This window comes from Lates calcarifer, linkage group LG15 (genome assembly GCF_001640805.2).
Source record: "Lates calcarifer isolate ASB-BC8 linkage group LG15, TLL_Latcal_v3, whole genome shotgun sequence".
Taxonomy (NCBI): Eukaryota; Metazoa; Chordata; class Actinopteri; family Centropomidae; genus Lates; species Lates calcarifer.
Genome location: NC_066847.1, coordinates 7,975,786 through 7,989,225, shown reverse-complemented (window position 1 = coordinate 7,989,225; position 13,440 = coordinate 7,975,786). Strand labels below are relative to the sequence as shown.

Here is a 13,440-nt window from a genome sequence, read left to right as displayed (position 1 = left end):
TACCAGAAATAGGTTTACATTGCAATTCTTATTGCTACATAAGAATTTATTTTATTTTATTTTATTTTATTTTATTTTATTTTATAGTTTATTTATTTTATTTTGATGTCTTTTGCATGAATCAGCTGATGAGGAGTTGGTGCTTGGGACATTCAGCTTTGGCCCCATTATGTTAGCATGATATCATGTATGTAGCCAACAATTTCATATTGACACCCCCTTCTACAAAGTTCCAAATTTAAGATGAATCAGCTGGAAATATTACAAAGTAAAGAGATGTTACCTTAATTAACCATCTAGCTACAACTGAATAATTGTAACAGCTCCAGAGGCCTTTTCAGCTGTGGCAATGGCCTACTATTGACCACTGTCCAAAATCAAGCTGTTTCAAAAATTACCAAAAATTTCAAGTGGCAAATCTGTCACTGTTAACAAGATCAACTGCATGTGTGCCAAGCAAGAACCAAAAGCCTGTATAAAATGTATGAATGTACAATGGGAGGATATTGCTGTCCCACCTTTACCCTGGCAATGGAGATAGCCACCAAGCCAAATCAATGTCTGTGTAAAAGGGATAGCCTTTAGTACAGTGGAACAGACACGGACTGACACCAACGCTGCTGTTACACGTCAAGCCTCTGATTCTGGAGTGCCGGCATGCTATCTAAAATCACACACTGAGGTGGCATTACACCAGCTTTGATTGGTTCAGTGTAAACAAGCAACGGCAGCATAATCAAGAGTCTTTTTTCCGACAATATAGTGCAATCTCTGTGTAAAAGGTGCTCAAGTTGGCAAATGATGAATTGTCAGTGATTCAGATGAGATTTTAAAGTTACATCTTGATCATGTTAAGTGAAAAGGCCTAGAGTGAAAAAGGAGGCAGTATAGTGGAATACGATAAACTATTCCTGAGAATGGAATTAATTACATGTTCAGGCGTTCTGAAAGAACTGGGTGATCCCGCCCCCAGCTTCACATCACATTCATTTGTAGATCCACTGGATGTTGGGGTCTTTATGGAGCTATCAGGGAGGTGCTGACACAGAACCCCCACACCCCCCATGTAGGACAGATATACAAGCTACAACAATAAACACTATAATTATGCCTAAGTTGGACAACAGGGCTGTAATTACGACAAGAGAGGTCAAGGCAGGACGTAATTAATGCCTATCAGGTGCCATCTATGTTAATTCTGTCTTTAAGAGGAGGAATGGAACAGGGATTTAAGTGGTATAATGTTGAACTACTGTACTAGAAAGTGCCTGTGTTTTCTGATTTAATTTCAGAGTTAGAGTAGTGTAAGATATGATCCTCACTGAGCAGTTCAAGTGTTTCAAGCTCATTTTAAGTTTTCTACAAATCCAAAATGCGTTGAAAAAATGTAATTCTGACATGTTCCTTGATTTGCTATTTCATTGGGAATCATTAGTTTAAGATCATAAAACTGCCTACTTTCAAATTGCCGAAGAGAGTTTCAGCTTTAATATCAATCTCTCCTCTTAGCGTAATGACATTGCATCAAACTGATTCCAGTCATGCATGAACAAGACGTCTGACAGCTTTATAGTGATAACTTTGTCGAAGAGATTAAGGCACTTAATGTGTTTTCCCCCTTACATTAATTGTTTGCACTCCATTGCCTGTAATGTCTCTGCACAGGCCCACCTCCCTCCTCTTTCTGTTATGCACGCCCATGCTGCGACTGTGAGCGTAGAAGTGGTATAAACACTTTGATTTGAGTCCAAACCTTGGGGAATAGCAAGAATTGGAAGGCTAGAAACAGATGGTAATGACTTTTTCCCTTAACATGCAAACTTTTTGATCAAGTTAATTGGACAACTTGAGCAAAGTTTGTGGCTAAGCACTTACTCTCTAAATGCATTGTCATCAAGTATTCATAACTTATTATTTATTTAAGAGGCCATCCTAATTGTAGTGTCCAAGTGGCTTAATAGCAAACAATTAAAGATGTTTGTCATTTACTGTATGTTTTTCTGTGCATCTTTATTTTGTTAGAATTTATGCCTTGCTTCATGTTAGGTTTGCTTTACAGTACTGTTACAGGCAACTGGCCTCAACAAAACCGTGCAACTGTGTCCACATGCCACCAGTATATGATGTTGTATTTTTGTTGCCCCCACCTCCACCCTCACCACCTCTGCTTTCCCCCATGAAAAACAATTTCCTGAGGGAATAAAGACTGCTGTGACTGCCTATTTTCTCCTCTTTGACTGTATCTTTTTACTTAGTGCCACACAAGCTACAGTTTAAAAAGAGAGAGAGAAAAAGCAAGGGGTCACCTTCACTAGAGAATCAATTACTCTGCTTCTGAGCTCAGTTTGTAAATTATACATCTGGCTATTGGAGGCAATAAATTGTATTACAGCCTTTGCATAAATGGACCAACATGTTTTGAAATGCACAGCGGGATATGCAAGTCTATCTGGCAGGGAAATGATAACAGGCACTAAATAAAGGAAATCATTTATGAGCTACTCTGTGTTAGTCATTGTCACTGCAGGCATCAGCTCAGTTGCTCTCCCTTGGAGGTTGGTGACAATTGATGAAGGCAACGTTGTGGGCATGTTCCATTTCACTGCTGCATTCTGTTCCTAATCAAGCTTTTATACAGCCCAAATTATGAGTAGCCAGGCAGGATCTTACAGGCCAGTAAAGAGTGTCAGCTACCTGACCATAAAATGAACCGACCTGTGCACCAGCTATATAGGTCACCGCACAGCAGTATGGGGGAGATGGCAGATTTAGTGAGCTCAACACTGCAAAGCACATTGATAGTAAACATTCCTTCTGTGTGCATTTCCATCACCAAAACAAACACTGGTTACAGCTTTGCAATTTAAAATAGAGTTTACATTTGAGTCTTAAAGTAGTTCAGGTCTCCTTTCATTAATACATCAATGCAGGAAAAACCTCAGCCTTCTCTCATATTTTAACACTGCCTTTAGCACCCACTGAACTTGAATCTGCTGTCACTGCCTGTTAAATGCAACAACGGCTCATCAGCTCAGATCACTTTGCTTCAATTAGGTGCATGTGCTGAAACAAATTGAAAAAGCTGACCTCACCATTGCTTTTCATTTGATCTTTTGGGTCTGTGCAGGAGGAGCCATATGTCATGCTTAAGAAGTCTGACAAGGCGCTGGTTGGGAACGACCGTTTCGAAGGATTTTGCATCGACTTGCTAAAAGAGCTCTCCAACATCTTGGGCTTCACATATGAGATCCGGCTAGTGCCTGACGGAAAATATGGCTCTCAGGATGACAAGGGCCAGTGGAATGGCATGATCAGGGAACTTATAGAACATGTAAGTTGTTTTTCATATTATCTACGTCACGTTTTACATTTCTGGAACTATGCTTATCACTTTACTTGCAGAGAGTTAGATGAGAAGATTGATGACACCCTCAGTGTACAGTAAATATGAAGCTGGTACAAGCAGCTGGTTAGCTTAGCTTTGCATTTGCTAGGCAACCAGTAGAGACTCCAAGAAGTTACTGCTCCATCCCAGCCATAGTATGGTATATAACCTTCCTAAAACATCAAATTTTTACACATTGAGCAAGGTTAGTAGTTTCTCCTTGTTTCCAGTCTTTATGCTAAACTATCAATCTCCAAGTTATCAATCTTTAGTAAGCAAATGAGTTATGTCCCAAAATGTCAAACTATTCCTTTAAGATATGCTGCATCTCTACAGTTGTGCAGCACCATATATTGTCCAAGTGTTTTACATCATCACGTGAACTTACAAAAACATGCCACTGAAGTGCCTTGCAGGTAATGTCCTCCATTTGGACAGTGATATAGTTTTGATTGAGTGCAAGTCAGCAAGAGGCTGCAAACCTGTCAGTTACATTTATGGCACAATTATGTCAAGGTTGCCTAAATGTTACAAGTGTGTTGATGCCTTTCAGTGAAACAAACCACTTCCTAAAGCTGGATGAATCAGAGATGTGTGATAAGCATGTAACTGCTGCATATTTTGTAAGGATAAAGAGCAACACACTGCCAATCATCTTGCTGAGGAATAGTGGGCAATTGTAGCTGTCTATATCAAACTCAAAGCTTCAGTGGCCATGAAACAGCCCTACATCGAAGCGATGGTGGCAATTCTCTGCTGGCATTTCATAAGTGTCCCTGTCAGTGCTCTCTCTTTGTCCTCAGCCCCATCGGGTCAGCGCTGTACTCAGCTGAAAACTTGTAATAGCTTAAGTGGCATTTAGTGCAGGGAATCGTATGGCAGGAGTCAATGGCTTGGTGCTGAAAGGGCTGGGAAAGGTGGGCTCCCACCGCAGCACTTTATTTCTCCATCCAAGCTTTTTGCTAGATCCATGTTGATAACAATAACCTTGAGGGGAACAAATGGATTACTAAAGGCGGAGAATGCTGGCACGGAATTGAGATGCATGACTCCATCATTAAACAGCACATACGCTCTTTGTATTAGTCTGTTCTTTGGTTTAAAGGGAGACAGTGCAGGTGGCCGCAGAGAGTCTGCTCATTAGCTTACAGCCGAACAGAAAAAAATGAGCGTGACATATGGTTTTCGTGTGTTATGTGAAGATGTAGCATCTGGTGACTGAGACCTCTAAACTAAGCTTAAATATGAATGTAAGCTGTTGAACATAGTGTATACACACCAACGTGTTGATTTTGGTTTACAGCTTTTGAAAGTGAGAAATTATGAAACAGCAGACAAATACAATAAAAAACCCCACACATTTAAACATTACATTTTTATTATAACATACCTATATATATTTTAGACCTTTTTAGGTCTATTGCCTTTGTAAATAGCAGCAGAAGTGGAGATTAGAATCTATACCGGTAGTTATTGCTTTTACTGCTCCTTATCGCATGACCAAAGGTGCATGATGCCGTCTTTGTGGATTTTTAGTTGGTTCTATTTTGTGGTCTGGTGCTTTCCTTGCCCTTGCCGGTATGGATAAGCTGATCGTGGTTCAGCAGACCTGAAACATAAACTTTAAGGCAAGCTCAAGAGATCTGACCCTGGAATGATATGAGAAGCCAGTAAGGGCACAGATTTCATGAGAGTAAACTGCAAACTATTGCAACTGTATTCTTCCTTAACTGAATGTGTAATACAATAAGTTGCTATTTTCTTACATACACTATGTACTTCATACAGAATGCTTCATATGAAACATACTGTATGAACGAATTGCATTCATTTCTTCCACCACATACAAAGAGATAGAGAGGGTAAAAGTAGATGGCCACTGTCATAGTTGTTATCAGTTCAATTTGTATTCATAACTACTTTCCATTAACCTCTCAAAAACCCATTGCCCCCTTACTGTGATACAGATAAATAAGATGTATAACAGTTTACTGGGGATCAGTGCCTTTACTTAAAAAAGGGTCATGGCATTAGATAAGGTCTGAGTTTCTGTAGAAAACAGGGAAAACAGTTGGTTTAAGCTGATAAAACAGTGCTGAAACACAAGACTCGAGCATTCATACTATCAGCTCACACAGTGTACCCTCATAAATCATAGTTGCATTACGGAATTACACAAAACTGTTTGACTGACATCTTTTTAAGAGAACAAGGCTTGGGTTTATTAAAATCAGTTGTAGGCCTTCATTCATCTTTGTAATTCATCAAGCCTTGTCACACAGAGAAGGAAATGTAACAGAAATAGAGTAAAGCTGTATGTATGTGTGTGTGCGCCTTTTTATACGTTTTGGTATGAATGTGATACTATTATGTGATTTACTCCCCATGTAACTGATGCTTCTAAATGAGAAACTGCAATGTTGCCAAGTGCGACGATTTACTATTGTGTGACATACAGCCCTTTATTTTCCTCTGTGTAGTCACAAAGCTCACTGCAGTGCCAAAGGGCATTGTTTGGAAGGTGCTAAATGATGCAACAGGCCTTGTTAAACTTGATTTAGTCACAATAGATGATCACTTTAATCATGCTGTGATGCAAATGTTAATAGCGTGCTTAGCACATCATTTGTTTCTGTCATGGCAATTAATCGTTGCTTCAGACGGATAAGTTATAACCAGCCTACACCCTCTCTGTCTACACAGTCTACTAGATGTAGGTCTGAATGAAAGTACACTACAGTACTTTATTTGTATTCAGGTAAAACACATAAGAATTTTTTAGTAGTTGAGTAGTTGAGGTTAGCACATGGCTGCGTGTGGATGGACAAGTGTGACTTTGATTTTCATCTCAGAAGCAGGATGAGCTGGTGGCTGACTTATAGCTGGAAGGGCACAAGTTCAACTGCCACAACAGCAAACATGTCTGTCCTGCCTGCCAAAGCACCCTAGAGTAAATCACAGTTTGAGGCGACCACACTCTGAGCTGGCTGCTTATGCAAAGCAACATTTTCTTGATTACTCTGTGTATGCTTCATCATTATTTCTTTGTATATTTTAATATGAGACCACATTATATGTGAGTGCTCAGGTATGTCTATACAGTTGTGTGTTGACTGCACATAAATATCATGCTGTGCATTAATTTCCCATCATGGGTTTTGTAAATGCATGTGCAACTGGCCAATCAGACGTTTTTATATTTCCTCAGCATCCCAACAGCAAAAATTGCTGTCTGTTATCTGTGGTAACCATTGCGTAGCTCAGCAAAGTGCGTGCAATTACAAAACGTTTCACCGCAGTAAAATTTGCACTTCTATCTGTTTGAAATGATCATAAAAAGAAAAAAAGTGCAACACAACAGCCCTATATGTAAGTGCTGTATAATTCTTTTCAGACTTGCATGCTGTAAGATGTATATAGACTGTAAAGTAGAGTGTGTAAATGTTTGCTGAAGGACAAAAAGCTTACAGGCTGTAAGCACTATGTAATTACTTCATCAGTAATTACATAGTGCTTTGGAGTTTGAATAAATGTGCTAATATTCTCCACTGGCTTTAATGATTTCATTAAAACACCTACAAGAAGTAGCACAGCTAAGTATACTCAGTGTACAGTCAGTGGGTCAAAGATGTGTGGATCATGTTAGCTGCAACTTCATGAACCCTCCAGGCTGTCGTCAGGTGAGGAGGTCCGGAGGGAGAACACCACTAAGCCCACCATCTGCAAACCCAGATAACACTGAGCCATGTGGCACGCAGCAGGGCACTATCAGGCTATCTTGCTTGTGCCCAGTCTGTGTGCCTAAGCAGTAAGCAGAACAAGGACATGCAGCATGTATATTAGCCCACCGTAGGGAGGTCTGGAATTGCATGCTGGTTGATCTTCCGGCTGAGTGGCAGGTTGGTTCAAAGCTGAAGTTGGCAGCAGAGAACAGAGGGAGCAGTATGTGATGTACAAATTTGAATAGTTTAAGAGAGACAGCAGATGCACGGCAGGATGCACTGCTTTTTCCAACTTTCCGTCTCTTCAGAGGCCACCGTGTATTTAACCACCGTGGTGCTGACCACAGGAGCACATAATCCACAGTGCCAGATGCAAAATGGAAATGTTTTCTTTCTCACTTTCGTTTTCTGCTGTGTGGTAGTTATCACATGAATCTGAGGGAAGAGATGTCTAAACCACAGGGAAAGTTAAATTCATGTTTCTAGGCCTTAAGGCCGAGAAAGTGAGTTTTAAAAAAAGATGTTTAATGGTGTTAAAAACAAACAGGATGACAGAATACATCAGTTCACTAGAGGAGGGCAGGACATGGCTGCATCATCCAGCTAAATTGCTTTTCATCTCATTAAGATTTTATGTGTTTCTAGAGCCAGCAAATTCAACTCCTGTAGGGTTAGGTTTCATGGTTTTGCATAAAGTACCCAAATAAACCACTTCAGTCTCATATTACTTGGTAAAAAATGCTGTATGGTGAACTGTTGTATGATCAAATCCTGCTCCTCTAGCACTGCTCTGCATGTAGGAAGTAAAGAAAGCCTCCCTTTGTGAGCTGTCTTGTATCTTGGAAGAAAGAGGTATCCGAGCGTGAACCAAGCAGCTGGTTTCATTAACCTCCTGTCCAGACATGGTGCAGGGGAGTTGTGGGGGACTGCCGATATAGACGGTAACCTTCTGAATATGCAGTCAGATGCATATAAAAGGTGACTGAAACTAATCTCTCATGCTCAGCCATGTCCATTGTATAATGCTATATGGTGTCATTATGTCATCCTACTGACCTTGGCTTATGGCTTTATAGATGGAACTGCATGTGATACACTGGAACAATGTTTACACAATGTCATGAATGCTTTTGTTTTCCCTCTACAGAGAGCAGACTTGGCAGTGGCTCCCCTCACCATCACCTACATGCGTGAAAAGTTCATTGACTTCTCCAAGCCCTTCATGAGCATGGGTATCAGCATCCTGTATCGCAAACCCAACGCCACCAACAACGGCTTCTTCTCCTTCCTGAACCCCATGACTCCAGACATCTGGGTCTACATCCTCCTGGCCTACCTGGGTGTTAGCTGTGTCCTTTTTGTTATTGCCAGGTAAGTGCAGATGTTCCATGCAATTTGTCCCATCAATCCTTCATACATTTATCCATGGGGTCTTTCAATAGACATAGTAATTTACTCGGTTCTCATTGCAGACTAAGATTCGAGTACAGTCAGTTTCTCACACTGTGTTAGCTGCTGGGTAGTGATCAAGGCAGTTATGTCTGCATGGGCTCTCTACAGCCCAGCAGTGGGAGGAGGAATACAGAAAAACTTCCAGTTGAGTTCCAAAGTCCCATTCAGTGTGAAATTTCTTGTTTCCTGTGTGATGTCTTTGGGATTGGCAATGCAGCTTCAAATGATGCACCTTTAGAGGATCGTTTAAAAAGAAGGTATAAAGCAAAAAGAGGATAACTTATCTAATGATCATATTCAGCAATATAAAATGAAAAAAAATATACACACCTGATGTGAAATTCCATCAGAGGGGTCTATTTATAGTTGATCATCAGCATTTAACTTTGCTGAAAAAATTTAATGCTTGGCAATATTAAGTAATAAAGTCATTATGGATAAAGATTATCTGTTTGATTTACTGAAAATTACCTCACTTGTAATTTTTTTTTGGTCATGAATATGATGAATATCCTGTTAGCATCATTGTCAGTATTTCCTGCTGCTTCTCATGCAAAGTGGTGCTTGAGGAAGTTCTAGAATCGCGGGCACTGAAAGGAGTTCTGGGGCTTGAGAGCAAACAGCTGCACTCCCCTATCCTCACTTGTTGTTGTGAGACCAAAAACATTCTGGAGTGGTTTCACATAAGTACAAAATCGTCTTAAATTGTTGCATCAGTTTTTTTTTTTTTTTGGACCGGCCTAGATAGCTGAAAAGCTGCATCCCCATATGTGCATCATGTGAGTGAAATAAATAGCGGTGAACAATGACAGGGCTACTTCAGCACAAGCAGGTCATTTTAAATGCAGATAATAATTGTGCTGCAAGGTACCTTATATTTATTTGCTCAAAGGCACATATAATTGCAGAGTTGTAAATAAATAAAATATACTGTTATAGACCTGGTTTTCTTCTCAAATGAGTTCAGATGTCTGGACTGACATTCGGACATCGGGTCGGCGTCTGTCCATTAATGCTTTACAGAGACTTACAACACTCGTCAGAGCTTTTCTTACTCTTAACAGCAAGTTGTCAACCCATCTCCTCTGTGGCTCTTCCACTCCTGTGTGCAGATGCATACGCGGAGATGCACGCGAAATAGGAAGCGAAGGAGAGAAACGTGAACGGAAATCATCTTTTAATCTTTTTATCTTTGCCGTTCTTGGGAGGGCAGGGGGTCTGTTTTTTCCATTTCTGTTGGAACCAAGGGGACTGGTGCTGAAAGCCACAGAGAGGGTTGGGAATTTGAAAATTATTGAGGAGAATGTGGGTTGAATGTGTTGCTCTGTAACAAGTTTAAATACTTTAACTCAGTTTGTGGCAACCCTTTATGTTTCTGTAATGCATCTGTAATCAAATTTATTTATAGCTGATTGTGTGATGTGTCTTTCTGTAAACTTCTAAATTCTTGCCACTCAACAATAATTTCTAATGCTTAAGAACTTTCAATATAATGACTGGCAACACTGAAACATGAGGGGAAAGTGCATGTTGCATCATAGGGCTAGAGTGTACAAATTCAATATAATGTTTGTAAATGCAAATATGGTGCTTTTGCTTTATGTTATGGTTGTATGCCAGCGGTTTCCAGATCACCGTCTCTGTGTAGGCTGCACTCTTGGCCGACAGTTAATGGTGTTGTTTAGCAGACAGTTTTGTATAGGGTTGTACAGCACACGGTCTAAATCTTACAGCTCTGCTTGCCAGCACAACCTTTTTAGAAATTAGCAGAGAACCAAGGGTATTGAATCAGCACTATAATATTTTCTGTGTAGTGACTTCACTCAAAATAGTGGAAAACAATCATACTTTCCATGCCTCTTCACTATCACACTACTACATTATCTGACCATGGCTTTCAATTTCACATTAAGGCATAACAAAAATGAGACTTGGGGAATTAACTGAAATGGTAGGGAGTACCACATTTGTAAAGCAGCTGCCCAAGGCCTTTCTGGTGGGAATGGTCGGGAGAAAAACTCTGGGAAGGAAACACTAGTGAGTATATTTGACAGTAGTCATTTTAATGCACAAGAAACTGCACTTAGACAAGCCAACCCTAGCAAAAACACCCTCTTATTGTTCATCACTGCAGATGTCTAATTGCTTAACTAAGATGAGAACTGAATGATGGTTGGAAAAGACATTATGAAGCTGTTTCATGATCAACCACCAGTCCTGTTCAGTGTCTGATTAAAACAGACTATATTTCCAAATATTTCTGCAGCATGTAATTAGACTGAAGTGTATCTATCTCTTGAACAATATAAATTTCACTCAATTAAATCTTTCTAAATTATTCTCACTACACCCCAACAGAACTGAGAATATGCACTTGAAGATTCACCATAGTGAATTCCAGTGTTGTGGACCATTTTACTATGTATCTCCTACTTGGAGAAAAAGGGGTTTTCTTCTGTCATTAGCACTTTTGCTATATCTCATCAGAGTAACAGATATGCCACATTTTGAAGAGATCCTATCTGGAGTCTAAGGGATCCTATTCAACTCAGCAGAACACCCAGAATAGAGAGCCAGAAGAAAAAAATTCATATTATATAAATACATTTTAAAAGGGGGAAAGTAGTGACATTTAGCACATTTTATCTCAGCATCTGCCTCTGAAAATGACGTGCAATAAAAGGTGTGCAGCATTTTCAGCAGGTGTCAAACTAAATGGCAGAGATATGGAAAGATGCGTGGTTTATGGTTTCATGTGACTTTAAGAGGAGTCCTAACATTCTCAAACATGACATTTTATACCCTCTGAGAAATTATATTTATGTGCCTCATTGGTCACCTTTAACTACGAAGCATATTAGAAATAGTTCAAGGGACTTGTAGATAGGGCTTAAAAACCAGGACCAGTTGATTTTAAAATGTTTTGTTATGACATTTCATAAAGATTTATAAAAACGGGCAAAACTTCTGCCCATAAAATAGCTGAAATTTATGGATGGGTGGTCACATTGTTCCCTACATGTTCTGACTGTTCACAAAGTCACATTATTAAAGCCACATTCGTCAATGTTTTTATGTGAACAATGGATCAAAGCACTGTGTGTAATGCCAAAGCTGTTGCTCATAGTGATGAATCCACAAAAAAAGTTTCAACTGACTGCAGTGTGCAGTCTCCATCAGCTATACCGAGCGTTTTAGTGTTTTCCGGCTCACTGTTTTGGTTTTAAGGCCCACAGCTTTAATGTCACTCCTACTATTCTTATCAAACTCCTTTCTAGCAGCAGCAGGCAGCTGTTTTCAGCTAAAAAGCTCCAATAACCAATTATAAGTTGACTGCCTGCCACCAAATGGCAAATAAATCAATCAGCATTCATCATGTGGAAAGAGACACAACTCTAAGGTTGCCTTTTGTCTGCTGTATCTGTAAATAAACAAATGTCTACATATCAACTTTATTTTCAAGGTTGTATTTACAGGTTGGTTGTATTTACAACTTGTTCCACTGCCACAAATGCCCCCCCCCCCAAAAAAAGAATGCTGTTTTAAGTACTGCTTTGTAGAGCTGCTGCCCTAATGCAGTCATTAATAGTTTTGTTACTCCAAACCAAAGGTGAAATTAGCTGTAAGTAAGCTAATATGACTCCATTTTTTAGATTCCTTTTAAGGAAGGAACAGCATTCAAGAGGGATAAAGACAAGATCATTCTTGCATTGTCTCAGATCTCATAACTTCTAAAGATTTAAAAACAGCTTTCCAACTTCCTGTCTCATTCCCAGGTTCAGTCCATATGAATGGTACGACGCTCATCCTTGTAATCCTGGATCAGACGTGGTGGAGAACAACTTCACCCTCCTCAACAGCTTCTGGTTTGGAGTCGGTTCCTTAATGCAACAAGGTAAAGCGGCACGCATATCCCCTTCCCTGTCAAAAACAATACTGTCACACCGCCCTCTTTTCTTGTGCACTGCTAGCTCCCACTTTCTGCCTCTTTAACTGACAAGCTCCATGATTTCCATTCCGTGGCTGTTTCATAAGACATTTACCTGTCAAGAACAACTGCAGAGCTCAGTCTTACATGACAAAGGAAGGCTGTTGTCACCTACCTGCTGTTTAAAAAGGGAAGAGTAGGTGCCAGGCACTTGTCAGAGATTGGCAGGTAAGGATGGAAAACACTGCTGCATTTATTTGCCCATAACGCAGTCGCTGGCCCTGCTCAAGAGCTTTCTGAGTATTGGGACGTAAAGGGTAACTTGAGGAACATGTCTGACAAATGCCAGCTGTCAGCCATGCTAGAACTGACTGGTGTGATGTTTTCAGTGCTGTACGAACTGCACTGAGACTGACCCACTGTTGAGAATCCATATGTCTCACTAACAGCCCAACAAGTATCCTACCAATTAAATGTGACTGCGATCTTGTTTGAAGTCAATGTATATAATATTTAAGTCATGTAACGCATACATTTATAGTGTCAGACCAAAAGGTGCACTTTCTTCCTCAGCAAAAGAACCCAGCATGTATTACTAAGCTTCCCACTGCATATTTAATTCTACCTTTTGACTGAAAAACCAAAGGGATACAAATAGGTTTTCACTTGCTAGGTGTCCCTTAGAGGGATAGGTAAGCAAATGAAGGCCCAGAAATAACCTAATGAAGTCAACTGTGGAGGAAAAAGACCCAAGTAATAAAATGTTTAACCTCGATGTAACAAGACAAATCAAGGAGGCTTAGTGAGACTCGGGAGTGGATCTGTGCCCGTAAGGATAGCAAACACATTCAGCAATTCATTAAGCACAGAAGCTCGGCAGCAGTCTTGTGAAACTGCATAGCAGCTCTGCCAATTTGCCGGTGCAGGCGGAGGGCTATGAGTGTAGCAGTAGC

General features: G+C 40.1%; 1 protein-coding gene across 1 annotated transcript in view; it reads left to right on the top strand.

Moving 5' to 3' along the window:
- The window catches only part of grik3 (glutamate ionotropic receptor kainate type subunit 3), a 90,983-nt gene that overhangs the window by 65,241 nt on the left and 12,302 nt on the right, over positions 1-13,440 (top strand). The window contains exons 10-12 of the mRNA XM_018698791.1: positions 3,128-3,331; positions 8,255-8,478; positions 12,336-12,454. Coding sequence (XP_018554307.1) covers positions 3,128-3,331; positions 8,255-8,478; positions 12,336-12,454 — 547 coding nt within the window. The remainder of the gene's footprint in view (positions 1-3,127; positions 3,332-8,254; positions 8,479-12,335; positions 12,455-13,440) is intronic.